Source organism: Peromyscus eremicus, chromosome 2 (assembly GCF_949786415.1).
Source record: "Peromyscus eremicus chromosome 2, PerEre_H2_v1, whole genome shotgun sequence".
NCBI classification, from domain to species: domain Eukaryota; kingdom Metazoa; phylum Chordata; class Mammalia; order Rodentia; family Cricetidae; genus Peromyscus; species Peromyscus eremicus.
Genome location: NC_081417.1, coordinates 12,991,627 through 13,017,413, shown reverse-complemented (window position 1 = coordinate 13,017,413; position 25,787 = coordinate 12,991,627). Strand labels below are relative to the sequence as shown.

At 43.0% G+C, this 25,787-nt stretch overlaps 1 protein-coding gene across 1 annotated transcript in view; it reads left to right on the top strand.

The window, feature by feature from the left end:
* Asph (aspartate beta-hydroxylase) overlaps positions 1–25,787 on the top strand; it is a 212,872-nt gene that overhangs the window by 70,305 nt on the left and 116,780 nt on the right. The window contains exons 5-13 of the mRNA XM_059253835.1: positions 2,351–2,425; positions 6,606–6,728; positions 9,147–9,179; positions 10,253–10,309; positions 11,866–11,913; positions 12,333–12,365; positions 16,295–16,333; positions 17,223–17,258; positions 22,281–22,325. Of these exons, the coding sequence (XP_059109818.1) occupies positions 2,351–2,425; positions 6,606–6,728; positions 9,147–9,179; positions 10,253–10,309; positions 11,866–11,913; positions 12,333–12,365; positions 16,295–16,333; positions 17,223–17,258; positions 22,281–22,325 (489 nt within the window). The remainder of the gene's footprint in view (positions 1–2,350; positions 2,426–6,605; positions 6,729–9,146; positions 9,180–10,252; positions 10,310–11,865; positions 11,914–12,332; positions 12,366–16,294; positions 16,334–17,222; positions 17,259–22,280; positions 22,326–25,787) is intronic.

Sequence of the window (25,787 nt, the reverse complement as noted above, 5' to 3'; positions counted from 1 at the left end):
TTAATTTGTAATCCAGATTCCAAGGGGTCAACGGTTGTGTGTTGCCCAAGACCGTACAGTTAGGAACAGCAGAAGCTAAGTGTGTCTTGACCCTAATTCCCCACTCCTACCACACTACATTCCAAGTAAAAACTGACACAGCCTGTACACAACCTAGTCATCATCAGCCGCATCTATGGATCCAGCAGGGATAATGAGCCTTGTCTACACCGACAGCCTCCCTAGACTTTTGTCATGCTGATTGCCTCCTGTGGCATCATAGATCAGGTCGTAGTGTTTCCATAAAGGGACTTTGACTCATAGTTTGGAAATGTTGCGGTATTTTAATAAATTGGTGAATAAAATTTTAATCTATTACCACCATTTTCTGCTTGTGGTATGATAATTATAGATTGCAATTAGCTTCAGTACTTGTCTTTCTTGGAATACTTAAGAAAATTCGTGGTTTCATTGCGCCCCCTATTGGAAGTGCTAGATATGACGTGTTTATTGGAAACCATTTACAGCCCAAATTGTGCTGATCTATTTGATTTTCTTTGCTTCATTCCTTCAAGGAAGAGTATATTAGTTTTAAGTTTTGTTATTTGTTCATTTCAGAACTCTAGGAGAATTTATTGTCTCCTTTGCACACCTATGGAATTGGTATATGGCTCCAGAATCCATACTGCTTTTTGTAAAGGTTTTTAAATTAAATATTTGAATTTGACACTTAATATTTTACTTTGTTCTAAATATTATTTGTAATAAAAAAACCCTGATTTTTAAGTGAGTACTGGATCTGAGATATGCCATGTGCCTCCCATTCTTTGTTGTTAATATGATTCTTTGCTAGCCGTCATTCTCCTCAGCCTTTTGGGAGTGTTTTCAGATTGCATTCTGCTCTCTCAGTCCTTCTCTTGTTGAGACTTTAGTTCTTTTTTCCTTCTCTGGCTGCTTCCATCTGTTTGGCAAGTACAGAATTTATCTCTCAGTAAAATAACGCCTTTGACTCCCGTCAGCCCCAGCCCTTGTGTTCACGGTAGTAACCACACTTTTGAAAGAACACACTCCGTAGAATCACCCTTTTGCTTTACTTTTTGTTCATGCTTTAACCCGTTGTAGTCTAGCTTCTGCCTCTGCACCATCTCCACGGAAGAAGAAAGACGTGTATAGAAGCAGAAATGAGGAGGCAGAGAGTACTGACTGAATTCAGAACCGGGGCTGGTAACACATGAGTTTGGGAAAGTGTGGGGCCCGCTTTGTAGTTCTCAATCTGTGCCACTTGGGCTTTCCTGTCTAGGAAGTCAGTGAAGAGCACACCCCACCTCACTCACACTAGAACTCTTCGTGTGATCCCATTGGATGCTTTTCTCTGCACGCGTGGAATGGGCCCCAGTGAGGAGACTGTCACCAACACTGGGAGGCAATGGAAGAAGGGTAGAGACTAGGGACTTGTATAATTATGTCAGGATATATATGTGGATCACCAGTGAAACAAATAAAAACATCTTTATGCTTTAGAAATGTTTTATTAAGCAATTAGCGTAACACGTGTTAAACTTTTTCCCCTGCGTGAATTTATTCTGTCACTTGGGGAGCTGTACTTTGATGTAAGTCCTGTCCTCGGCATTTCTCACACGCAGCACCGATGATTCCAATATGAGGTCTAGGTTAGATCAAACCCGCACAGTGTCCTTGTAGCAACAGCTTGTTTGTTGTGTGACGTTGGGGGTATATCTACCTTACAGTCTGAGAAGGACAACGGTGTTGTTGAATGTCATCATTAACATCCACTTTTCTAAGTCCTACTTATCTGAGCCTGGGGGTCTGACTTTCAGATACATGTTTCTGAAGCTGACAGGGTGTTCCTTATCACTCACACTTGGGATTGTGGGTCGGCCAGCTCTCCTCACTCTGGTCCTTACTCCACCAACGGTGTCTTCCTCCTGACTTGTCAGGAGTGCAGGTGCTTATCACCTTGTTTAGTCTGTGTGGAATTCGGTCTTTTCCAGTACCCCTTTTTGTGAAACCTTAGTCCTTGCCTTCTTCTAACATGAATGGCATTTTATGGAAACTGAAAGCATTTGCTCTTAGACCATTTTTTTAAAGGAAAAAAAAGTCTATGGCTGGATTAGTTTCTTCTTTAAAAGTCCCTTTGAAAGTATTTACATCTGCTGAGCAATTAAGGCCAATTTTAAGTATCTCCTATGTTTGACGAAGTAGGGGAGCAAATGGCATATGGAAATGGAAGAAATACACAGCTCTTAGCCAAGTGTAGTCATCTTGTTATGTGTGCTAATGCCATATCTAACTGCTGGAATTTCCCATTAATACTCGAGTGTTACTTTGTTATGTTTTGTAATTATTTTAGAAGTCCAGAATGCTGAAGATGAAGTAAAAGAACAAATTCAGTCTCTTCTCCAGGAATCAGTACACACAGAATATGGTATGATTTTAATTCTGTTTCGCACAAATTACTAAAATAGTTGAGTTTCTATAACTCCATTCAGAGTAATTATAGATCAACTACTATTGGGGGGGGACACACTGGACATGCTTTTCAAAATCCCACCTCACTGCGGAGGAGTTTTATGAACATATTTAATTTTAAAATCATAGGAATAAGTGAAAATAAATAATTCAAGGCTGATGTTCCATCAGGAATAAACAGGAGAGTAGAGTGGAGCGACCAACACAGGCCAGTGAGTCTGGGGAGTCAGAACAGCGACCATCACAGGCCAGTGAGTCTGGGGAGTCAGAACAGTGACCATCACAGGCCAGTGAGTCTGGGGAGTCAGAACAGTGACCATCACAGGCCAGTGAGTCTGGGGAGTCAGAACAGTGACCAACACAGACCAGTGAGCCTGGCTGCTTGTCTTGTCACAGTCCTCTGCCTTCATGAGCCGTCCTCCATTCTGAGGAGGAGTGCTTCACCCTCAGGAAGTATCTTAATCTTCAAGAGTAACCTACCTTCAGGAGCTCTTCAGCCATCAGGAGTGATCCTGACCCACCAGAACAATCTTTCTTTCTCAAGTTTTCTTGATGTTTGCTGATTACCCAAGCAAAACATGAGGCACAGTTTTATAGGTCATGCTGTCAGAGACCAGGAAGTAACCTCCCAGGGCTTGGCTCTGGTTTCTTGTGCTGCATTCTGTGTCGAGAATATTGAATGATAATCAAGCATTTGGTGTGCCAGAATTTCGTAGGGATACTACTAGAAAGACCTCCTGATAAAAGCACGCAGCATGACCCCAGAATGTAAATTATGTCGGGGTTATGAAGGGGCGGGACATTGGTACCCTGGTATCCTGTTGTCTTAGTGAGATCCTAGGAAAGCCTAAAGGGAAGAAGCATTATCTCATGAAAATAACACCTCACAGTTTGACTGAATGCTGCTGGTGGCTGCTGGGAATGTAGGGAGGGTTGTCCCTTATAATTCATTGCAGGCTATGTCACTTGAGTGCATTTCTCCCCATAGCACACATAGACTGCAGGTCTCCCTGCCCACCCCTGTAACCCAGTTCAGGCACAGGGGAGATGAAATTTAAGTACTGAATTCGGTGTGATAAGCTGAGGATTGCCCTGGTGACTCCCAGGGTACTCAGTGAGGCTTGCCAGGCTGAGGACGCAGAAGCTCGCTGGAAAGAATGCATTGCCTCTTAGAGCAGACAGCGCTTCGCCTGGCCATTGTTGTAATTAGAGGCCCAAGGACAACAAGAATGCGAAGATAGAATGGCTGGCACTTAAGACGCATGGGTAGAGAATGAGGATAGAAAAGGACGCTTGATTTGAAGAGGAGTTGAAGCTGCTGGGAGGTGTATAGGAGTACAGTTTGTCCTGCCTACAGTCTGAAGAATAGGCAGGAGCATGCCTGTGTGCAGCAGAGAGACCAAGTATGAAGTCAAGATGACGGGCTTGCAGAGGCATGGGGAGGTGCAGCAGCTGTTTGTCCACGGCCCAGTGGCTAAGGTGAACAGCTAACCAGAAGAGGAAAGAACCCTAGAGCTGAGCCCCTGCTGCGCCTTCTTGCTTCTGTTTTATAGCCTTAAAGAGGCTTTCTCCATAGACAGTTACGTGGATGGTCCATGGCTTCAGACATCATTTATTGTTGCTCTTCTGCTCCTGGCAATGCCACCAGTGACTTGTCTAAAGTCTTCCTGTACCCAGTTGCACACAGCACAGCTCCGTTTGGGTATGCCTTGGGTGACTCCGGCTGCAGCTGTGCCTAGCACTGAAGGCTTTCTTCTCCACTGCAGAGCCTCACAGCTCCCATCCGCCCTTCCCCATGCCAGTTGCTCTTACTTGAGCTTTTTGTACTTTGTTGATAATTTTGTCTGTGGTGAGGAAAAGAGAGCACATGCTGGGGCTCACTACACTGGGCACTGCCAGCTCTCTGTGCTGTCGCACTTTCCCTGTGTGGCTGATGCTACTATCCAACTCTGAAACGCGAGGGACGTTGCTCAAACCACACAGCTAATTCATGGCAGATGCAGGGTAGCAATGGCGCTTACAGGCCCCGGAAGGTCATGCGCAGTCAGTCTGATGAGATTTGAAGATGGGGTAGGAATGAGAAACACACACAAGCAGATGATACAGCCCATGCAAAGGCCCTGTGATACATGAGCTGGAATTGTTTCAGGAGACAGCGACAGCAAGTTGAGCGAGAGGCAGAGACTGAACCTGAAAAGGCAGAACTGATAAGGCCACACCCAGCACAGAGTGGAGAGAACAGAAGCAGACCTAGTGAATGCCACTGCAGGGCCGTGACGGGAGGCGGCAGAGGAAGCTAAGGCACAGGAGTCAGAACGTGTGTTGAGAGCAACTTGGACAGGGCTTGCTGCCGGAAACAATGGCGCATCCACTCAACAGCACTGGAAAGAGGGCTGTCCCTCACTCAGTGGACAGTCATAGTTCCCGGTAGCAGTTGGATTTGGTGGTGGTTTTGTGGATGGCAGGTCTGAAAGGAGGAGAAACTCCAGCGCAGTTGATGATGTAAGGATGGGAGGCCGATCCTTTGCACCCCTATGGCTCTGAGAATCAGTCGTTGGGGTCTGTGAACGCAAAAATGGTACTGACCTCCACACCCACTGTATCACATACCGTGGCTGTGATGTCTGCTGTGTGAGGTGCAGTGGCAAAATTAGCACTTTTTTTTCTCAGTGTGAAGATTTTGTAGCTACCTCAAATGTAATTTTCTTTCTTTTAAAAAAAATCAATTATAAAAAAAAAGTATGAGTATTATTCCTTGGCATGGCCGACATCACTATTCTTGTGTTTGGAGCCATTTTTACATTAAGTAAGGGTTCCTGTATCATAAATAACTGTGCCACTAAATCTGATGATGCTTGCCTGGTAGGTGACTAATGGGCAGGTTGAGTATACGGTGTTGATGAGCCTGGACCAAAGAGTGATTCATATTGCAGAGGGGATGGAGAGAGATGAAGAAGGATTTCATTACTAGGAATTGAAAATATTTAAAGATATATGAACTATTTATTACTGGAATTTTAAGGTTTCATATTGTGATTGGCCCCAGAGACATAAAATTTCAGAAAGCAAGACTGCAGATAAGGGCACCTTCTATAAAGTATCTGCACAAATGGGTCTATATGATTCAGTGAAACTGAGCATCACCATGCCGCAGTACGCAGAATCACTAAAAAGGGCTCCTTGTGGTCGTGGGGGCAGTCTAATAGCAGCAGAGAGAATCTTGTTGTTTCTATAGTAATTGTAATGGTAATGACCACACTAGAGACTTATGATGGGCCAGGAATATTCCTAAGTATTTTCATCCTCCTACTAATACTCTGAATAGATAATTATTATTCCATTTTTATGGAAGGGAATCTCAGGCATGGAGTATGTAGTTTGTCTACACTCAGACAGCTGATGTAAAGAGCCTGTATCTGGAGCGTGCCTCCTGAGACTCCACATGCCCAACCACAGCCTAGCCCAGCTCACTCAGGTTCTCCAAATGGAGTGTTGTTTACAAAAAATCACCTGCTAGAAACCGTACAAGCCACTGTGGGGTAACCTGAGGGTAAGGTCACAGTCTCAACTATATTGAAATGGAATAATGTAGCATGTTCACTCAGTATACCCTAAAAAATTCAGTGGAGAACTTTATACCTCTACTAACTAAAATAGCTAAGGCTAGGTCAGTCTAGATGCACAGTGTGAGGTATATCTGTGTGCAGCAGTATGGCTTAGCAGGCAGCGAGCTGCTCTCCACACTAAAACACTGAAGTTGTTGATTATAGTTGCTACATGGAATTTGACAGTTCTCAATGAAAGGTCTTGGTGTGACCTTTTTTCTGACTCAGGGATCATAAAAGAGATGTATGTATTATTAATTATAAAGTCATTTGTTAATTCATCAAGTATTTGGGAGCGCCTCCATTGACTACTCATGGTCCTATCTGCATAGTATGCAGTATGAGCAACATGATGAGGTGACTGTCCTCTGTGAGTTCACATTGTAATGAGAGTTGACTCGCAGACTAGTACTCGCCAGATTGGGAAAATGTGGCTGAGGCTCCTGGGATGGCTGCAGATGGGCCTGTCTAGGTTGGCTGCTGCTGTGGACTCCTAATGTTTCCCTTGCTCACTGTTTCTCCTTGTTGAAGACCCACAGCTGGAAGCAGAGGGCCCAGCAGGAGAACCACAGCCAGAGGTTGAGGACTTCCTCCTCACAGTGACTGACGGAGATGACAGATTTGAGGCCCTGGAACCTGGGGCGGTTCATGAAGGTAGAACACATTTGTTTTAAAATAGTTGATAGGAGGGCTAGAAAAGATGGCTCAGTGCTTCAGAGGATCCAAGTTCAATTCCCAGCCCCCACATGGCAGCTCACGACTGTCTGTAACTCTAGTTCCAGAGGATCCGACGTCCTCACACAGACATGAATGCAGGCCAAACACCAATGCACATAAAATCAATAAATAAAATAATTGATAGTTTATAGTGTAATTGTTAAAATGTTCCTAAAATTCCTTTAAGAGCAATATTTAATTTTATCTAAATATTTTAAGGGTTTAGCTTAATGCTCCATAGTGAATGACTTTTCTCTAAAATAAAATAATACCCGATTTCTTTGAAAGCCTGAAGGAAACCCATAAATAAGAGGATTTCTGATCATGGTGAGTGCGGTGCTTTAGCAAACCTCTCCTGTGTGGCACCACCTAGGTGCTGTGTGATACATGAAGTTCAAGTCACGAGAACCACTGCACTTGCTGTCTGTCCCTGGGTTTTGTTCAGACAGCACTGTCTCCCTGTACTGGGCAGAGCGCAGTCTGTGGCTTCCATAGCACATGTCCCCAGACATTTTTTGTAAGTAGCAAGTGTTTTCAGCCAGTGGAGAATTCAGTCGATGCTAGGACTCTCAGCTGCTCTTGTAGCACTAAGACAATAATTAATTGGGTAAAAAAATGGCTGTGTTTCCATATACAAAACCAGCTAACAAATGGTTGCAAAAACTGCAAGTCACAAAACAGCAAAGCATACACACTTCTGGCATAATATGCTGGGAAATTTCTTTAGTGTTAGGTGGCTTCTAATATATGAAGAGTTTCTAGAAATTTCCATCTAAGCCTGCTTAGAGCAAGAGAGGCACTCTCTGTAGAAAAAGTGATAGCATTGGTGGGCAGCATCCACGCCAGTGATCAGAAATGTATATAGTATATATTTTATGTGTGTGTCAAAATGCAGCCTAAAGTGCTTTTGAACGTACATCTGTTTTCAGCTGCATTACACATAGAAGACAGATGGACAAGGTTACAGCGTTCAAACTCATCATTCATGTCCTGATTCCGTAGGAACAGGTTTCTAATTTCTGAGTAAAGATGCTCCAGCAACGATGTCCCCATTTTCATGGTGTCATGCTTGTCTCTCTTGTCTTTGGCTAAGATGGTTCAGAGTGGTTTACAGGGGCTCAGAATTTTTATTGAGGTGCTGCTAATTGCAGTTCACATGGATTTGATATTTGAAGCAGGAAGGGTTTAATATTAGCAAGGCTAGGAGGTCAGCTCTGGACTGGAAGAAATACTTCTAAGAAGTCTGTAAGTTAAAGAAACCTTATTTTCTATCGTAATCTTTGATAAAAACAGATTAAATTTGAACCAAAAAGTTTTATCATTGAGAGTCTTTAGAGATTAAAAATATTTGCACCTTCTGATCTGTCAAATAAAATATACAAAGATTGAATCATAAAAAAACAGATAAGGGAGATGGAGTGGCCTTGTTGGAAAGAAGGGCCCTGTAGAGAGTACAGAGGATTAAGAGAAGGTGATAGAGGATGAACGTGATCAGAACATATTCTGTATGTCGACAGAATTGTCAAAGGATGTCTAAAGTACACAAAGGTTATAGCAGTGAGGATCAAAGGGTGGCATTTTTATTGTTGGAGGAAGGGAGCTCAATGACCCGGGCATTTTCTGTGCAGGCCTGGTGGCACATGTCTACAGTCCATTAGTCGGAAGCCAGGCTGGATGGTGAGACCTTGTTTCAAAAATAAACAGAAACCCAGGTGTGGTGGTGCATTTAATGCCAGCATTCAGGAGGCAGAGGCTGGTGGATCTCTGTGAGTTCTAGGCCAGCCTGGTCTCTGGAGAGTTCTACACCAGCCATAGCCACCAAGTGAGACCTTGTCTGAAAATAAAACCAACCAACCACCAACCAATTCAAAACCAAACCAAACCAGGAAGACATACTCTTCTTTAGCTTTGCAAACATACCAAGTTTCCTCTATTCTTGTTTCATCTGTGTTTTCAACATGCATTTCCACTTTAGAAAAGAGTGGGGCAAAGCTAGTAACCAGAATGCCACAGTGGAGTGTGAAATGGACTGATGGTTTGCACCTTTCCTGCATTCAGCCCCTAGGGTCACTGCGTGAATTGCCTTCTCTCTTTTCCCCAGGTTTTGGTGTGTGTCAGCACTGTGGAACTGTTGGGTGGGTAAAGTAAGAATGCATGAGATGTGTGGTGTAAAGTAGTGATTAAATGATAGAGACTTAGTTGTTATTTCCATGCTTTATTTTGATAGTTTTATAATAAAATCATTGATAAGCATTGCAATTACCTGAATTGTCATTCAAAATAGACATATAGCAGATACATATACCATCTATGAAAGAGTAGTAATATCAACCTAATGCTTTTTTTTTCTTTCAGAAACTGAGGATAGTTACCATATGGAAGAGACAGGTAAGATTTTTATTAGTCTTTATTAATTAGAGTGAATCTTCTTCTAACAGCATCATGAGTTACATAAAATACTATTTATTAATATTTTTAAATTATTCAGTGTATCATGACATGTAGCTAATAATGTTATTTGTGTTTTATTTATATTCATTTTCTGAATATAAATTCCAAGTAATGGAATTGCTCTGTCACAATATGCAGAGGAATTGCATTTTGTTTTGATGGTATATACCTGTAATTTCAGACTCAGAAAGTGGAAGTGGGAAGGTTGTTAGTTCAAAACTCCCCTGGGTTATGTAGTGCAAACTTGTCAAAACACACACACACACCACCACCACCACCACCACCAACAACAACAACAACAACAAACCACGGTGCCTCACACCTATAATCCCAGAATCTGACAGGCTGAGACAAGACAATTACCATGAGGCCAGCTTGGGCTATTAAGTAAGACCTGTCTCAAACAAAACCAAAGAAAGAGGAAGGAAAAGAAACAATCACAAAACAATGTGCATGCATGCTTTATATCCTTAAATTGTGAAGTTGGCGAAAGATCTATATCATGTTTTCATGCATGTCATGAGACCGTAGAAAGCATGTCCATGCTCAAGCTGGATTTCTCGTCTTTCAGGGAGCCTATTTTGACTAGTTTTTCTTCTAGTATCAGAGCAAATGACCCTTGGTGTTGTTGAGTGGCCTTTAGGACCCGAATCCCTTCAGTGCTGTAGATCTGTAAGCACTGGACTGTGACAGTCGGAGCCAGTCTGGTAAGACCCAGTGCTCCTTTGCGGCAAGAGCACTGACCTGTACTGTCCTCATAGGGTTTGAACTGCTGACTGGCTGAATTTGGAGATGCCACATGAGACTGTAGCTCTGCGGCTTTAAGCATGGATTATAAATTCATTGCCGTTGGAAACTGCCTTATCTTTGTATTTGGCATTAAGTATAGTTCATATAAGTTTATTCTCTGAGTGAACATGGTAGGTCATGGGATTTGTGGCTTTCTGGTTTTAGGTATCCCATATAAGCCTTATTTGAGACATTTTAACTTCCCCTTTCCTAATTTATAGCATCCCAGGACCATCCAAACGATGTGGAAGAGATGTTGCAAGAACAAGAAAGCTCAGGTCTGTAAATATTAAAATTACTAATGTGTTTTCTGTTGGAGGTTGTGACTTAGGATGGCTCATGTCGGTGAATGGTTTACTCCAGTTTCCCACAGAGGTGTCTTGACAATTCTTGGAGTTGTTCATATCCCCTAGATGACAGAGTTTTGCATATCATTTAACAGTACAAGGTAAATGAAGAGAAAAGGACGCCTTTCTTCACACCGTTGGGGCTCCTTGAAAGGGGCACTGGAATGGAAGAGCGCCCATGTCATAGGCAGGGGGCTGCAAGCCTTAGTCTGCTCTCTAACCATCTTTAGACAGCAGCTTTGGGGCTCTGTGTGTTAAATTTTGTTACAGAGAGTAGTAGTACATGTGTTAGTTCTTATTGCTGTGACAAAAGAGCCGAGAGAGGTCAGTTTTCAAGGACGAAACCATTTTTCAGTTTCATTAACATACTGGCTTTCATTATGATATTTTCATCCATTTATACAGTGTACATTATATATTTACACACACTCCTACCATCCACTGTTCTCTGGCTTTCCCATCGTTCTCCTTTCCTCCATTATTTTTCCAAATGGTCCTCCTGCTCTTGCATTTTGTCTCTTCCTTTCTTTCCTTCTTTCTCCCCTTCGCCTTCCTCCCCTTTAAATAAAGTTTTCACAGGAGAGCAAACGCATTGGTCTCTCAGATTCTGACTTCCTTCACTTAACTTGACATCTTCAGTTCAATCACTGACTTCAAATGACATAGTCATGTTCCTTATGGCGAAACGAAACATCACTCTTGATTTATACCACCTTGTCTATATCTAATCATTGGACACTTAGGCTGACTCAATGAGTTAGCTGTTGTAAATAGGGTCACAGCAGATATACACGTGCAGGTGTCTCTGTTGTATACAGACGTAGACTCCCTAAGTATATATCCTGGTGTGGGATAGCGGGATCAAACCATGGAGGGAAGACGTCTCTCTCCTCATAGAATCAGATTTCCATTATTATTCTTGTTATTTTTAGTGGTGATGCTGGAGTTTGAACCCAGGGCCACCTAAGTACTAGGCAAGCACTCTACCACTGCACTACTTCCCAGCCCAGAACCCTGTGTTTTAGGTTTGAATTTACGAGCTCCATTGCTTTGGGCTTGAGGCAAAGCAGAATATTATGCAGCAGGAGCAGATGGCAGAGTGAGGCTGCTCACATCATGATACCTGGGAAGCAAAAAGCTTGTGAAGGGAGGGCAAACTATATTCAACAACCCCCGAGTGACACAATGACCTATTTCCTCTAGTAAGGCCCCACCTCCTAACAGCCCATTCAGCCGTGAATTCATTGATGGATTAATCCATTGATGAGGTTAACACCTTATGATCAATCACCTCTCGATAGTGCCACTGACTGGGGCCCTAGCCTCCAACACAGGAGCCTTTGGGGACATTTCATATCCAAGGCACAACAGTATCTACCTTATAAGGTTTTCCAGGTTAGAATTAATTTAAACTCTTCTAGAATGGTGTCTGTGATTTGTGTGCTGTTTGCTATTAGGCAAAATCTTTCTTTTCTTGTCTTTTTTAGATCCCAGCGAAGCAGCAAGAGAGGCAGATGAGCCGCAGCAGGGTGCAGGTATTGATGGGCATTGCCATTCGCATTTCAATCATGGAAGGGTCTTCAGTGCTACTGTGTTTATTTGGTGGCTTTTTCTGTCAAAGACTAAAGATGCAGTTTCAGTAGGACTTCTTTGTCCTGTGTCAAAGGTGGTTTATTAAAGGAATATCATGTGCTTGTCTCCTCCTACTGACAGCCGCACTGTGACAAAGCGGGCCACGAACTCCTAGTGCTAAGTTTTTATAGATTATTAGCAGGAATTTTTATGAGAATAATTTTCCTTCTTTTACATTCATTCTGTTTGGACAGAGGCACACGTTAATACCTGCAACATTAATTAGATATCTGTGTTTAAGATAAGGTTTTTTAGTATTTGTTTTTTCCTTTTTTCTTTAGTTACACAGCTTATTTTGTCTTAAATCTCCATTTTTTTGCAGAGGAAGCAACACACCAAGACTATGATGAACCAGGTTTGTAAATATTTCTTAACCCTAAGCCATTTATTTGTTTAAAAATTTATTTATAGTTTAAGTATAAAATATGGAGAATTATGTTCTAAGACATAAATATCATGCAACATTCAAAGGAATAACCATCTTGAAAGAATTCACAGGAGGGAATTTTCACCTGTTTCCGTAGCCTAGATAATACCTTACTTTATTTTGCTTTTTACAAATTGCAGTTAGAAGCCTTTTAAAGCATTGATGCTGTTTTACACTCACCCCTTCTGACTAACTTATGAATGAATGACCTCTTCAGTCAGAGTTTGTTTCTACAAAGCCGTCCTCTCCTGGAGGTGACTTCCATGGTGTTTTGTCCTGGTCGGGGAGCCCGAGAGCTGGGCTCTGGCCGGAAGTCCTTGTAGTCTGTGTGGAAGTGGGGCAGGCTGGTGTTAGGTGCCTTGCACTGCCCTTGTCTCCAGGTACCTCCAGCACTGTTTTCTTGGATTCCACCAAATAGATTGTTTTCCCAGCTTTCCGGGCAAGAGAAGTAAGGTTGGGGAAGGTAGATAAATTGCTCAAGATTCTCTGAGTAAGTAATAGAGTTGCATTGTTTTTAATTAGAGCATCTTCAGAATCACTGTGTGAAGACAGATGTCAGCCGAGAGTAACTGAGTAGACAGGAAGAAGGCTGAGAAAATGGGTGGGAACCGATCTCAGGATGAGGACCTGTTGTCCTGTAGGTGACTGCAGCATTGAAATGCACATCTGTGAGCTGTGAGGCTATGGGAGCCCTACTTCAAGGAGTTACAACTTTTTGAGAGCTGGCAAAATGCACAAAGAAAAATGACAGTCTGTGTGTAGGTGTGACATGCTATTTGTTATGTATGTGTTTAAGATTTGGGAAAGTATCAAGATCACTATCTATAATGGCTGTTTCTAATGGGATATAAATGATAAGCTTAGGTTGTCTTTGCATACAGTTTTTTAAAAAATTAAAAAACTTGGCCATTGAGATACCATTAAGTTTTCAGTCTTGAATTTGAAGGAGAAATGGGAATTTAGACATTAAAGATTATTTCTAGAGCTAAGATACAGGATATTTTTTCTGCATTCTTCCAATCATTGTCATGGTTTTAAAAAATATGGTTGGTCTACAGTGTTCAGACTAGCTCAGATTTAGAGGAATCTAAAATCAAATGGAACAAGACTTAATTTGGATATCATACTCAATGGCAGTGTTTGTTTGTTTTGTTTTTGAGACAGGGTTTCTCTGTGTAGTTTTGGTGCCTGTCCTGGAACTCGCTCTGTAGACCAGGCTGGCCTCGAACTCACAGAGATCCGCCTGCCTCTGCCTCCCAAGTGCTGGGGTTAAAGGCGTGCGCCACCACCGCCCAGCATAGTAAGTGTTATTTTAAAATGCTAACAAAAGGTAGTGACTATGACCTGACCTAAATGGACACCAGGATTTGGTAGGATGCTTTGCATTACCTTGCTATATATAAGTGAAGCTCCATGAGGTAGAAACAGTGGAAGAACATCATGTCCATTCTCCCTCAAACTCTCCAGAACCTGTAAACACATGCCTTTCCACCTCACAGATGTCTCTGAAAGCATCAAGCCTACAGTGCACAGCCTAGGAAGTGATTTCACAGCTTTGCTAGCCCACTTATTTCTTTACGTGTTATCTATCAGTAGCACAGGCTGCTGGAGCAGCTGTTGTAAAGGACACATGTGTTTGGTGTTCTCACAGACTTTATAGTGTGGCAGGAGGCAGAAATTAGCCAGTGATTCCAGTGCAGCCTTCTGTTAGCTGACAGGTACTTGTGGGAGCCGGTTCATTGCAGGGCAAGTCCGTAATAAAGGACAGGCTGGCTTGTGGATTAGGTACATGGCGATGAGTGTGCTTGGTGATGTCTGTTTATGGATTCTGGGGGTGAGAGAGGGTTGGAGCTAAAATGGCTCTGTGATCCATGTCCAGAGGAAATGTGTAGACAAGGTCAAGAACAACTCCGTCCTCTTGGGGTGGCACGCAGGGACACTGCAAAGTCAGATCTGCGCCCTGAGTACGCTAAGAAGTCTGGCGGATAATGAGCTGGAGATAGACAAGGGGGGGTAGTGGAGAGAAGGTTAGGTGATGGTAGTGATTGAAGTCTGACCTGTCCTCTAAGTCATGTTTAGGTCCGTTGAGGGCCCACAGGAGGTAAGTTCCAGAAAGGGATGTTTGGTGGGGCCTGGTGCTTCTAGGAGCCACGTTCTAGCTGTGTGCTGCTCTGCTATGTTCAGTGGACAGATTGGATGGCGGTGATGGCGGTTTATACCAGGAAAGTGGGTGGTGGCAGTAAAGGTGGAGGGCGGTGGACATGGCTGAGCAGTGTCTGGAGGGTAAGACTGTTAGGGCTTGCAGCATGTAGGTAGACGGGAAGTCGGGAAACAAGGAGCCAAGAACGGTGACTTCTCTGCCGGCTTGATGGATGGTGGGCTTTTTTCTAAGAAAAGAGAAACTGGGAGACAGAGAATTCTTGAGCCCAGTTTCATGCGAACTGATAGTGAGAGTGCTTTGAGCTCCCCAAGAGGTGAGACCAGAGAAGCCATTTGATGGTGTTCAGCTTGCAGTGGAGTCCAGTGCTCGGGGACTCCTGTGATTGGAGCCAGACTGAATCCTCTAATGAGAGGACAGTGGGACCCAGGGTAGGTCCTGTGTTGGGGAGCAGGATTCTGTGTAACCTGGGGACAAACATCCCTGCTGCTCCCCTCTTTGCAGGAATAAAAAGCTCTGTGTGATTAAGAGGACAGGGGGTCAAGGGTAGATCCTGTGTCTAGGAGCACACCTCTACTACCTGGTAGTACTACCTTTTCTTAAAAGGACTGGGTGAGGGAGAAGATCAAGAATGAGAAAGGAGAGAGCCCTGCAAGACCCGGGTGGATGTTGGAGCAAGGCCTGTTGCTAAGAAGTCCTTTCAGGTGGGGCCTAGAAGTATCCTGAGTTTAATGCTGCCACTGTGCTCATGGGGGTCGTTTTTCAGGCACTGATGGTAGTGGGTTGAGGAGAGAAGCTCCATGTCAGTCACTGAAGAAATCTGACTGAGGTAGAAGAAGCAGGGCAAAAGTCACCTGGCCCAAGAAAGACCTGGCCTCACCCCCGAAGTCTGTAGAGGCTTGTCTGTACCTGTTGAAGTGCTGTCTGCCGGGTGGCATGCTTGTCCTCTAATACCAAGAGCAATGTCTAAAACGTAGTCAGTACTCAAAAGCAGTTCTTCCTTGTGTGTAAATGGACAGATGTGTCACCACTGAGGCAGACTAGCAGGTTTGTTTTTGGTGTTCCAGACATCGGAAGCATTTTAGAAGGTCGGTTGACAGGAAATTGCCTGCTGCTGGGTGTGGGGGAGGGCCGTGGGGACACACTGTTTGCATCAAAGCACAGAAACTCCAGGCCCTGTGGCAACAGATGGCAGCAGGGACGGGCACTGGGCCCTGGTTACCATGGTAAATTAAAGGTCCTGTCAGCCAGTTCTTGCAAAGAGGGGAGCAGCAGGGATGTTTGTCCCCAGGTTACCATCTGAGGACCGGTCCCTGTGCTAACTAGAGACTGCCTGGTAAGAACGGAGCTCCAGGATAGTTAGCAGGCGAGAGCTCACACAGACAGGAAGAAAGCAGAAAGAAGAATCAGCATCAACCAGCTAATTGCTGACAAGTGATTGGGGGAGGAGCTGGTACTTGCCTCTGTGCAGGAAGGAGCGTATGAAGTTACCATCTCCCGTGGCTAGCCAGTGGCTGACCTTTGAACCCAGACTGTTTGTTTTACATCATTTAACCACACTTCTCCCATCCTGCCTCTGTATTACACATTGTTAGAGAGTGGGCCTGGGAGTTAAAACATTTGTGAATGAAATAAGGACATCTTTGGTTGTCACTGTTACTTGGTGCCACCTGATTTTTTTTTTCTGTTTACTTCATAGTATATGAACATTCAGAAAACGAAGGGATAGAGGTTTCAGGTGAGTTTTTCCAGTGTTAACTGTGTATTTTTACCTGCATAGCTGTGGAGCAAAGAAGAGACACAAGAAGTACAATAGATTTCCCAAGCCACTAAGAAGTCACTAGGAATTGTCAAACATGGTGTCTACAGTGAGATTGGTGTTAGGTTGGCTCACAGATTCCAAACCTGAAGATACTCCAGGCCCTGTGTAAAACAGCACAGCATCTGCAGCCTGTAACCTGTGTGTATTTTCCAAGCACTTTGAGCCATCCCTGCATGGCCCACTTGGAATACCATTTGAATGCTATGTCAGTAGGTCAGCTCCTTCTACCGTGAAGGGAATAATGACAAGAGAGCGGTATCGGTACAGGTTCACTTTTCTTTTTTCCCTGGGTGTTTCTGATCCTTCATTGGTGAATATGAGGATGTAGAACCCATGGGCACAGAAGAATTTTTATTTTACATCAGAAGAGTAAGATTAGTCGCTTTGATTAAACTTTTGAATACAGTTAAGAATTAAAGTTGATTTTGTGGTGAAATACTCAGGAGTCTCCCATAAGGAAATCCATACTAGACAAAGCTTTCTGGGTGGATTTTAGCCACTTTAGGGGGTCTAAGTCAGTGGTTCTCAACCTGTGGGTCACAACCCATTTGGGGGTCAAGGACCCTTTGTCAGGGGCTACCTGTCAAAATACCTGTGGAAAACACAGGTATTTACCTTATGATTCATAACAGTAGCAAAATTGCAGTTATGAAGTGGCAACAAAATAATTTTATGGTTGTGGGGGGCGGGTGTCACCACAACATGAGGAACTGTATTAAAGGGTCGCAGCATTAGGAAGGTTGAGAACCACTAATCTAAGTGGAGGTGAGTTAATGTGTTTTTTTTGTTTTTTTTTTTTTTTTAGATAATGTCATAGACGATTCCAGCATAATTTCAGAAGGTAGGTTATTTTTATAAAGATGATCCTATACTCTGTATCAAAGTAGATCATTTTATTGAAAACACATGCTGAGCTGTGTGTTTACCCAGGGCTCGGGGGCTCGCAGTGTGGGGGTGGATGAAGCCGGTAGAGTTCTTTTCCATGAGGCTGCTGTTCTACTGGCCATCTGTAATAAAAGAAGAGTGTAAAGACAGTGACCGAAACAGGGTACTGTGAGAAAAACAGACGTGTGAAGGAAGGGGTGCCCTTGTTTACCAGTAAGTGACCACTTCGGAAAAGGCACGCTGGTGATAAAGGGTTATTCTGCGTGGAGATGGGCTGAAAGTTTCATGATTCATGATGTCATTTAGATGCAAAGGAGGGAAAATGTAGTTATTGCTTGTTTGGTTGATAGGGTTTCTTGGAAATGAAAGGATGTTTCCTGAAAAGTAAAAGTAGTTGCTTATACTCAGTTAAGTAGCAGTATTTCAGTACAGCAGATTCAATAATTCTTAGTGTACAGCAAGTTCCACATGGATTGTCTTGACTGGTCCTTACAGTAGACACTGAGGAGGAGATGGGGCAAAGATTTTTGTGTTTTTTGTTTTGTTTGTTTTTTTATACAAATGTGCTGAAATTGGAACAAGGCCTAGTGAGACCTGGGTGATCCTCCTTCATCCTGGTTCCTCAGGCATAGTGGCTGTGTCCCTTCCCCGGAGTCCTGAAGTTGACTGTGAGCATGCATGCTTTCTCAGCAGAAGGCTGCCATGTAAAGTAAGGAGAGGTTTCCTTGAAGAATTCCTCTTAGAGTTTTTAATTTATACTTTTTGTCAGGCTGGAAATAGAGCCCCTGCCATGGGTAAACACCCCACTGAGATACGGTGCAGCTAAGGGTTAGTGTCTTTCAGCTTGGTTTGGCAGACTACATTGAAGTATAATCTGAGGAAATGTGTGTGAAAGATTGGTGACTAGATTTACCTTCCTGTGCACATGCAATGTGGAGATGCCTGCACAGGTATAACCTCTGCATTCAGATAGGAGTCAGGTACCAGTGACAGAAAACCAAAACCCTTAAGGAGAGTTTTATAGACCCTTCTTGGCTTGAAAATAATAAACACCAAGGTTCTATAGAGGAACAGAACCTACATAATGAGCATATATTCCAAAAGGCTGTCTGTTAGATTAGTTTATCTGGTGTGAGCTAGGTGGCCCAACAGTGACTGGCCGCACACTGGGGGGACCGAGACCCCAGGAATGGTGTCAGTACACAGCTGGATGCCTCAACAGTCCAGGATGGTGATGACCTGGGGACTCCCAGAGAGCTGCTGGTCTTCTGTGCAGTTGGAAGGCCAACGGAGCTGAGTTCTGATGGCGGTGAATGACAAGGCTGTGGGATGGCTGTGCTCACTAGCAGGAGGCAGCACTGCTCTTCTGCAGCCTCTGTATGTCTGGGTTGCTGCTGAAGATCCTACTTCTTTGTGAGCACATCTCACCTCTCAGTTAATCCTGCCGGGGTCTGCCCAGAGCTGTGTCTCTTCGTTGATTCCATATTCAGTCAAGTTGACAGTCAAGACTGACCACCACAGTCACCATATGTGATTTCACCACACAAAGCGATTCTCCTGCCTTTGCCTTCCCAGTGCTGGGATCAACGATGTGCACCACACCTGGCTGAATCATGATCCTAATTGGTCTTAGTAAATAAAAACCCAGAGTCCGATATTTTTCTTTTTAGAACAAGATCCCTGATTCTAATCTCCTTTGTTTAGCTTTTCTCCTGACCATTACAACTTGTAACCAACCACCCTAAACAATGACAAATATCCATAACCCCCTGAATGACCAAAAACCGCCCATCCCACCTCTTGGGAATGTGGGCTTAATATTCTTAAAATTACGTCCTGCTGTCTGGGGGCAATGACATCTTCAGAGGACCCTGAAAAAGAAAACAGGTTAATTGTCAAGTCCTGAGAGAGGTAGTCCTATATCATTTGTTATCCAGTCTCTGTGTGATGGCCTGTGTCAAGTCCTGGCTAGAGTAGTCTGTGAGGCTGGGTAATCTCAGCCGGCCACCTTGGATTGAATTGTCCTGAGCAGTTTGTAGTCCAAAGTGGCTCTTTAGGTGGTGTTTTTCAGCTTAGTGGAGTTCCCATAGTTCAGGTGGAATCATCGTTGTGGGATCCCATAATCTCTTTGGAGACTTCAGAGATCGCATTAGATTAAATTACTCCTTTTCTTGGTAATTTATTCCAGGTAGTTCTCCCTTCTCCTTTGGATGCTTATTTGTCTAAAGGTCTTTAAATTCCTCAAGATAGTTGTTTTTATTTTTCTGGAAAGATAAAAACAAAACACTCCCAACTTAACTTTGGGGAGTTTCCTTTTTGGCAAGTTATATCTGATCAAATGAAAAGCATTTGTTAGTTTTATAAGTTAGTTTAGATTGGATGGTCATGCTGTTTGATAAACTGTCACCTTTTCTAATCAAGATCTAGTAGGGTGACTGGATAAATTAAGGTTGAGAGTTTGAAAACCTTGGGCTCTTCCTTTCTAATTTTATAATATAGTGATGAGGTTGGTTCTCCTTTAAATTTCTCTGTCTGGGTCTGAATATCTCCATGATCTGTTTTAATAAGTTGTTCTAAGGTCTATATCTTAGCACTCATATCAACCAACTTTTTTCGAGAGAAACCGAGAATTATCAAACTGACAGTAAGGATTATCGAAATGGTAATTAACATTATGTCAATCCTGGTTAAGTTGATTATCCCTTCATATAATTGTTCCCTTTTTAAGCCATGCCTTGCATAATCATACAGAGACCTAACTCCTTCCATCGTAATAGTGTTTCCCAATTTTTTAATGTGGGGTAAAACTCTCTTTTTACTAATTTCCCTCTTTAAGAATTCTTAGTTGTCTCACCAAATCTGTTGATGATGATGATGAAGATGACTGTCAAGTGTGAGGCTGACTGCTGTTGTGTAGAACAGTAGAAGCCTGAGCGGGTGTCAAGGCAGCTGCCTAGTGTGGCAGCAGCCTGAGGAGGGGCCCAAGGAAGGCCCACAACCCACAGGTAGAGAAAAAGCCAAAGAGTCAGCTGTCTGCACAGGGGAGTGTGCACAAGTGACCAACTCCAGCATCGGAGTTTGCCGCAGAGAGGCTGCAACAACAACAACAACAACAACCCCCAAACTTGCTCAGAGGGCTGGGGGAAATAAAAGAAAGGAAAACCTAGCAGGCAAGGCGCTGACTCCCACAGGAGCTCCTGTGTGCAGCTCCGGCATGTGCTGGTGGTGCCACAGGCAAGTGGCTTTTTCATGAATTTGTGCCCCCAAAGTTGGATGCCAGGTGAAGCACAATCCTGATTAGTCTTATTAAATAAAAACCCAGAGTCAGATATTAGGGTGAAAGCTGAAAGATCAGAGAAATGGAGCAGCAGCCACTAGAGAGTTCTTACCTCTGTGTGCGAGATTCTGTCTCTACGAATCCTCAGACTGAATGGGCCTGAGATCCTGTCTCTGCCCGCCTTATGACCCTGTCTCCACCTCCTTAGTGCTGGGATCAAAGGTGTGCACCACCACCACCACCCCCCCCCCCCACCCCCCCACCCCCCGGTGTCTGGTTAACTAGTGACTAGCTCTGCCCTCTGATCTCCAGGCAAGCTTTGTCAGAATACAAACAAAATATCATACAATGCCTGCCTCTTATAATTCTTAAGAAACAAAAACTAACAATCTTACGTCTAAGGTAGTGTTAAATGGGTTGCTAGGTTTGAAGAAGAAAATTAGTATGTGACATAATTTTTAGAGGGAATCTAATTGACTGGTGATGCCTGCTGTCTACTTATAATCAACTGGTGATGCCTGCCGTCTACTTATAATCAACTGGTGATGCCTGCCGTCTACTTATAATCAACTGGTGATGCCTGCCGTCTACTTATAATCAACTGGTGATGCCTGCCATCTTCCTAGATGTCTTGAATTGAAGCAGCAAAAGAAAGAAGTTAAAGTTCACACCCACATCTTTGAGTCATCGTAGAATATCTGATCCTAGGGGTTGGAGAGTTCAGTGGTAGCTCATGCTGGTGTGCAAGGCTCTAGATTTAGTGTGGAAGTGTTACAGTTCTGAGAGAAAAGCCTTTCCCAGTGGAAGTGTTGCCGTTCTGAGGGGAAAGGTATCCTGGCCGTCAGGAGCCAAGGAATACTACAAAGTCGAACCACACGAAAAGCGTCACACAGGAGATTTATTGGGGAAGACACAAGAGTGTCTGCCTTTGCTGGAACAAGAAGCAGCAGGAAACTGAGCAGGAGCCAGGCTTTATATGGGGTTTCTTGGGGGTGGAGTTTTCAGAGTTAGGATTGGTGGGATTTCAAGGTAAACCCAGGGATTGGTGGGATTTTGAGCTCAGGGAGTAGTAGGTTTTGGTGAATTTTCAAACTCGGAAGTGGGCTCGGACCTTTTACCCTACACAGCACACAGCACCCAAAGCATAAAAATAAAATACAGATTCATCTTGAAGATAACTTTTTTCCAAAACAACTTTATTAAGCATGGCATTTGATTTTAATATTCACTTGCAATTTAATTTTTTAAATGTTATTTAGTGTTACAACTATGAGGCAAGACTTCAGGCAGAAGCAAGTGGAGTGTCATAGGGAGTGGTAGGGAGAGTGCACACATCTGAGGTCCTGATCCTGTCCACTGTCCCCAAGGGAGAACAGTGACAACTTTTCAGTGACATTCTCTACAGAAGAAACAACGTGCTAGGCTGGTCTTTTCCCCCCTTGCATGTTGAGTCTGATGCAAAACTGTGGTGAAACTCTGGGTCTTAGTGCCCATCTGCTGGCTGTCAGCCGGGTCATATCCTGAGGCCGGTTTTGCAAATGATTGAGGAGTATGCAGCCTTGCTCAATGGTAGCGAACTGTTTTGTCGTCATGATGTAAAAACCTAATGGTTTTATGACAGCCATAGGTGAATTCTCTAAAAATGATTTGCATAGCCATGATCTGCAGCATATAATGGATTGTTACTTTGTTTAATTTTAGAAATAAATGTCCCCTCCATGGAAGAACAGCAAGACACACCACCAGGTATGACATTTCCTTAGATCTAGTATGTTTTGCTTGTTTAAATTTAAAATACTGTTGGTATTTTAAATTTTCAAATTGGTATTTTAATTTAAAATTTAAAATGCTGTTGGTGGTTCAAATTCATAAAATACCTTATGAAACAGATCTATAGTGGATAAAAATCTTGAAGAGGACTTTTGTACTTAAAAAGAAGACGTTTGTGTTTTCATGTCGTGACAGAGTCATAGAAAACGCATTCCGACTTCAGACTAATACATGTGTGTTGTGTAGAATTTAAGGCATGTTTAGCAAAGTTCTGTATGAGCTTGCCATTGTAGATGCTGGTTAAGATGCAGAGCCCAAGTTAGGGATTTGTGGTTTTTATTTTTCCATTTTGATTGTCAAGGTGTTTGGTTGTGGATATAGAAATGGTTGTCTCAGGGTGAAATGAAACAGGGTGTCCCTCTTGCTCCTGGCTTTCCGCCCTTCTGCAGGGCATCATCAGTGCCCAGGGCAGCCTGGCCTATGCAGGGCTAGTCATAGCCCCCAGCATGGCACCCACAGTCACTGCCAACACTAGTGAATGCAGAGAAGGCCCTGGAGCCAAGGCTGTTGCTCCCCACTGCTCTTCAGAGGTGGTGTTAAACTATCAGGTGATCAGGGATTAGTGTGCACAGGGAAAGGATATTTTGCTCGACTTCCTTACATTTCTTCTCCAGTCATATTTCTTACCAGTTCTGCATTGTATTGCTTTCCTTTTTGTGACATCTCGGTTCACTTCTTAGTCCTTCTCAGATTGTGTGCAGTACAAATCTTTAGCAGTGATGTGGATAACCACTATAGATTCTGGTAGGAGTAATTGTACCTGCCAAAATGAATTGAATACTGAATTTCAGAATAAAAAATAGCCAGTAAATAAATTAAAAATTTTAATTTAGAAATTAAAAATAATGAATATTTTTGGTTGTGCGTCAGTGTGTCTTGGTTTATTTGGTGGATGGGATGTTTCGGGTTTTGGTAGTTTTCATACCATGTACGTGTATGCTAATGTGCAGAAACTTTTAATTTAGAGACCCGATTCATTGGTATTACAGTATGAACGGGATAAGGTACCATGGAGACATTTATATGATGACTGTGGAACAAAGTATATTTTGTTATTTCAAATAGACAGGCAGGGCAAGCGAAGCTGAAACTTTTATTGCTTTTCTGTTTCTTGTTGCACACTGTTTAACATTGACGGGCAGAGCAGGTTATAGGGTTAGCATTTTGATGATTATAAAGCTCTAAAGAAAAGCATTTGAGAAATAATGAGTTTCCAAAGAGTATTTTTCTAGTTGTAGTCTATACTTTTTAATTTATTATTGACCTAACTACACTGAAAGGAATTGAGCCTATACATCTCTGTGCTTTTATTTCAGTGTCTTACAAACTGATACCTTATTTATTTTGGAACATACACATAAAATAGCAAGTGGTTACTGGGGTAGCGTAGTAAGGTGCTTTGTAAAGACAGATACTTTCCAACCTCACTAAAAGCACACAGAGCTGAAGATGTGATCCACGGCAGAGATCCCAGTGTGTGATGAGGTCTCAGGGAATGGTGGATGTGGCTGTCTCTGTTCAGGAATTAACTGGCATGATCTGCGAGGTAGAGCAAAGGGAGCAGGAACCCTGAAGGAACTAATCAAGAACTTGGCCCTGTAACTGGGTTTTGTAAAAGCTTCACAGACACTCTGCATGGCTATAATTTGACTTTGCTGCAAGAAAGTGTGATGCTCAGATTCGACAGTAGTCATTTTGAACCTTTGCATGTGGCTTACTCATTTCCTGTATCCTAAACCATTACTTCATATTATAGTTTGCATTATATAATCATATGGAAAAATAATCAACCTATATTAATGATATTTTGGTTCAGTCAATTGACTGCTTTTGCCAAAGTGTTGATTGCTTGTCTGATGGCAAGAGCTGTGGGAACACAGCCATCAGGTCTGACCCTCCCTAGAGCCCTTCTCTGGAAAGCTGAGCTGGAGGACTTCTGCAGAATGCTAAATCTTGGCCTTCCTCGATCATACCAGGCCTAGGCCATGCCGTCTCTCTGTTGCTTACTAAAGTCCATGATGATGTATTTACTAGTGTTGCTCCCATAAGGTATTATGGCCATATAAACAGTCACAGGGTAAGAAGCAGTGAGAGCTAAGACTCATCAAGGGTTAGATGGGTGTTTTTTAGGACACTTCCTGGGTATCCTAACAATACTGAAGAGGCTCGATTTGCGTTTGTGTTAATTTTGCATGTGAGGATGCTGAGGTGTGGCCAGGCTGTGACCTTCCTCAGAGGACGAGAGGGAGTGCAATGGAAAAACAAATGGTGATTCCAGATCCCTCCATCCTGCTGTTTTCTAGAACATTCCAACTAAATGGAGGTGATAGAGCTGGTGGAAGTTTCTGGGGCTTTTTGAGTGTGATGAATTAGACTCGCCATGTCCCTGCATGCCTTTCGCAGTCTTCCTTGGTTTATCATTCAGGACTGGGGCTTGTGGAAGATTGGCTTGTGGAAGATTTGTGGCTTGAAGCAAAGTTTTCTAATAATGTAACTTTTGCTTCCTTTGTAAACATGTTGGTGCTTTGTAGTGTATGAAAGATCAGTCTTAAGAAATGATAATTCTGATACTAGAAATTAAATACTTTGAATGCCAGATATTTTAAATTGACTAAAATATTTATACCCCTCATTTTTTTAAAACAAGTTTTTACCTTTCTCCTTAAATTTACATTTTTATTTGAAGTCAACCAGTATGTTCCTAGATCCACGTAGCACCAATGGAATGACTTAGGAAGGAGTCATTTATGAAGTTCCATAGAGTAATATTTTTGCCAAACAATACTTAAGACCTTGTGAGCTAAAGAGCTCCATAAAGTTTCTGCCTCAGTGTGCCAGCCAGAGAGTAGATGAACATTAGTTTACGACGTTTTGAGAATCATTTGACTCAGAAGAGAAGTGTGAGGGCATTGTGGTTTCTGAGGGATTCTTCTGCTCCTGGCTCTCTGAAGCTGGTGATCACACTCTTGGCTCAGTGCACTGTCGAATATTCCAGCAGTGGACATGGTTTCCCTCCATTACATCCAGCCAGAACTCCCACCCAAGTGTCCCCCTTACCCAGCACTTTAATAAACACTGGCAGCCTTAGAAGTCTGAGGCAAAAGAGAAGATTGGTTTCACGATCGTATTGGCCAGTGTTTAATAATCACTTCATACCTTTTCATTATTGTTGTTATTGATCCTTCATTCAAAAATCATATATGGAATAATTACTGTGACACAGGTTTTGCATTGTCCAGTGCAATCAATAATATAGTCCTTGGCCTTGCCTGGTTTAGAATCCAACCACGGTGTGGTAAAGCAAGCACGATGTATTAACTTCTCAGAGTGGAGTGAAAGATGGCTCTTACGACGGACAGTAGTTCACTTGCCCTCCAA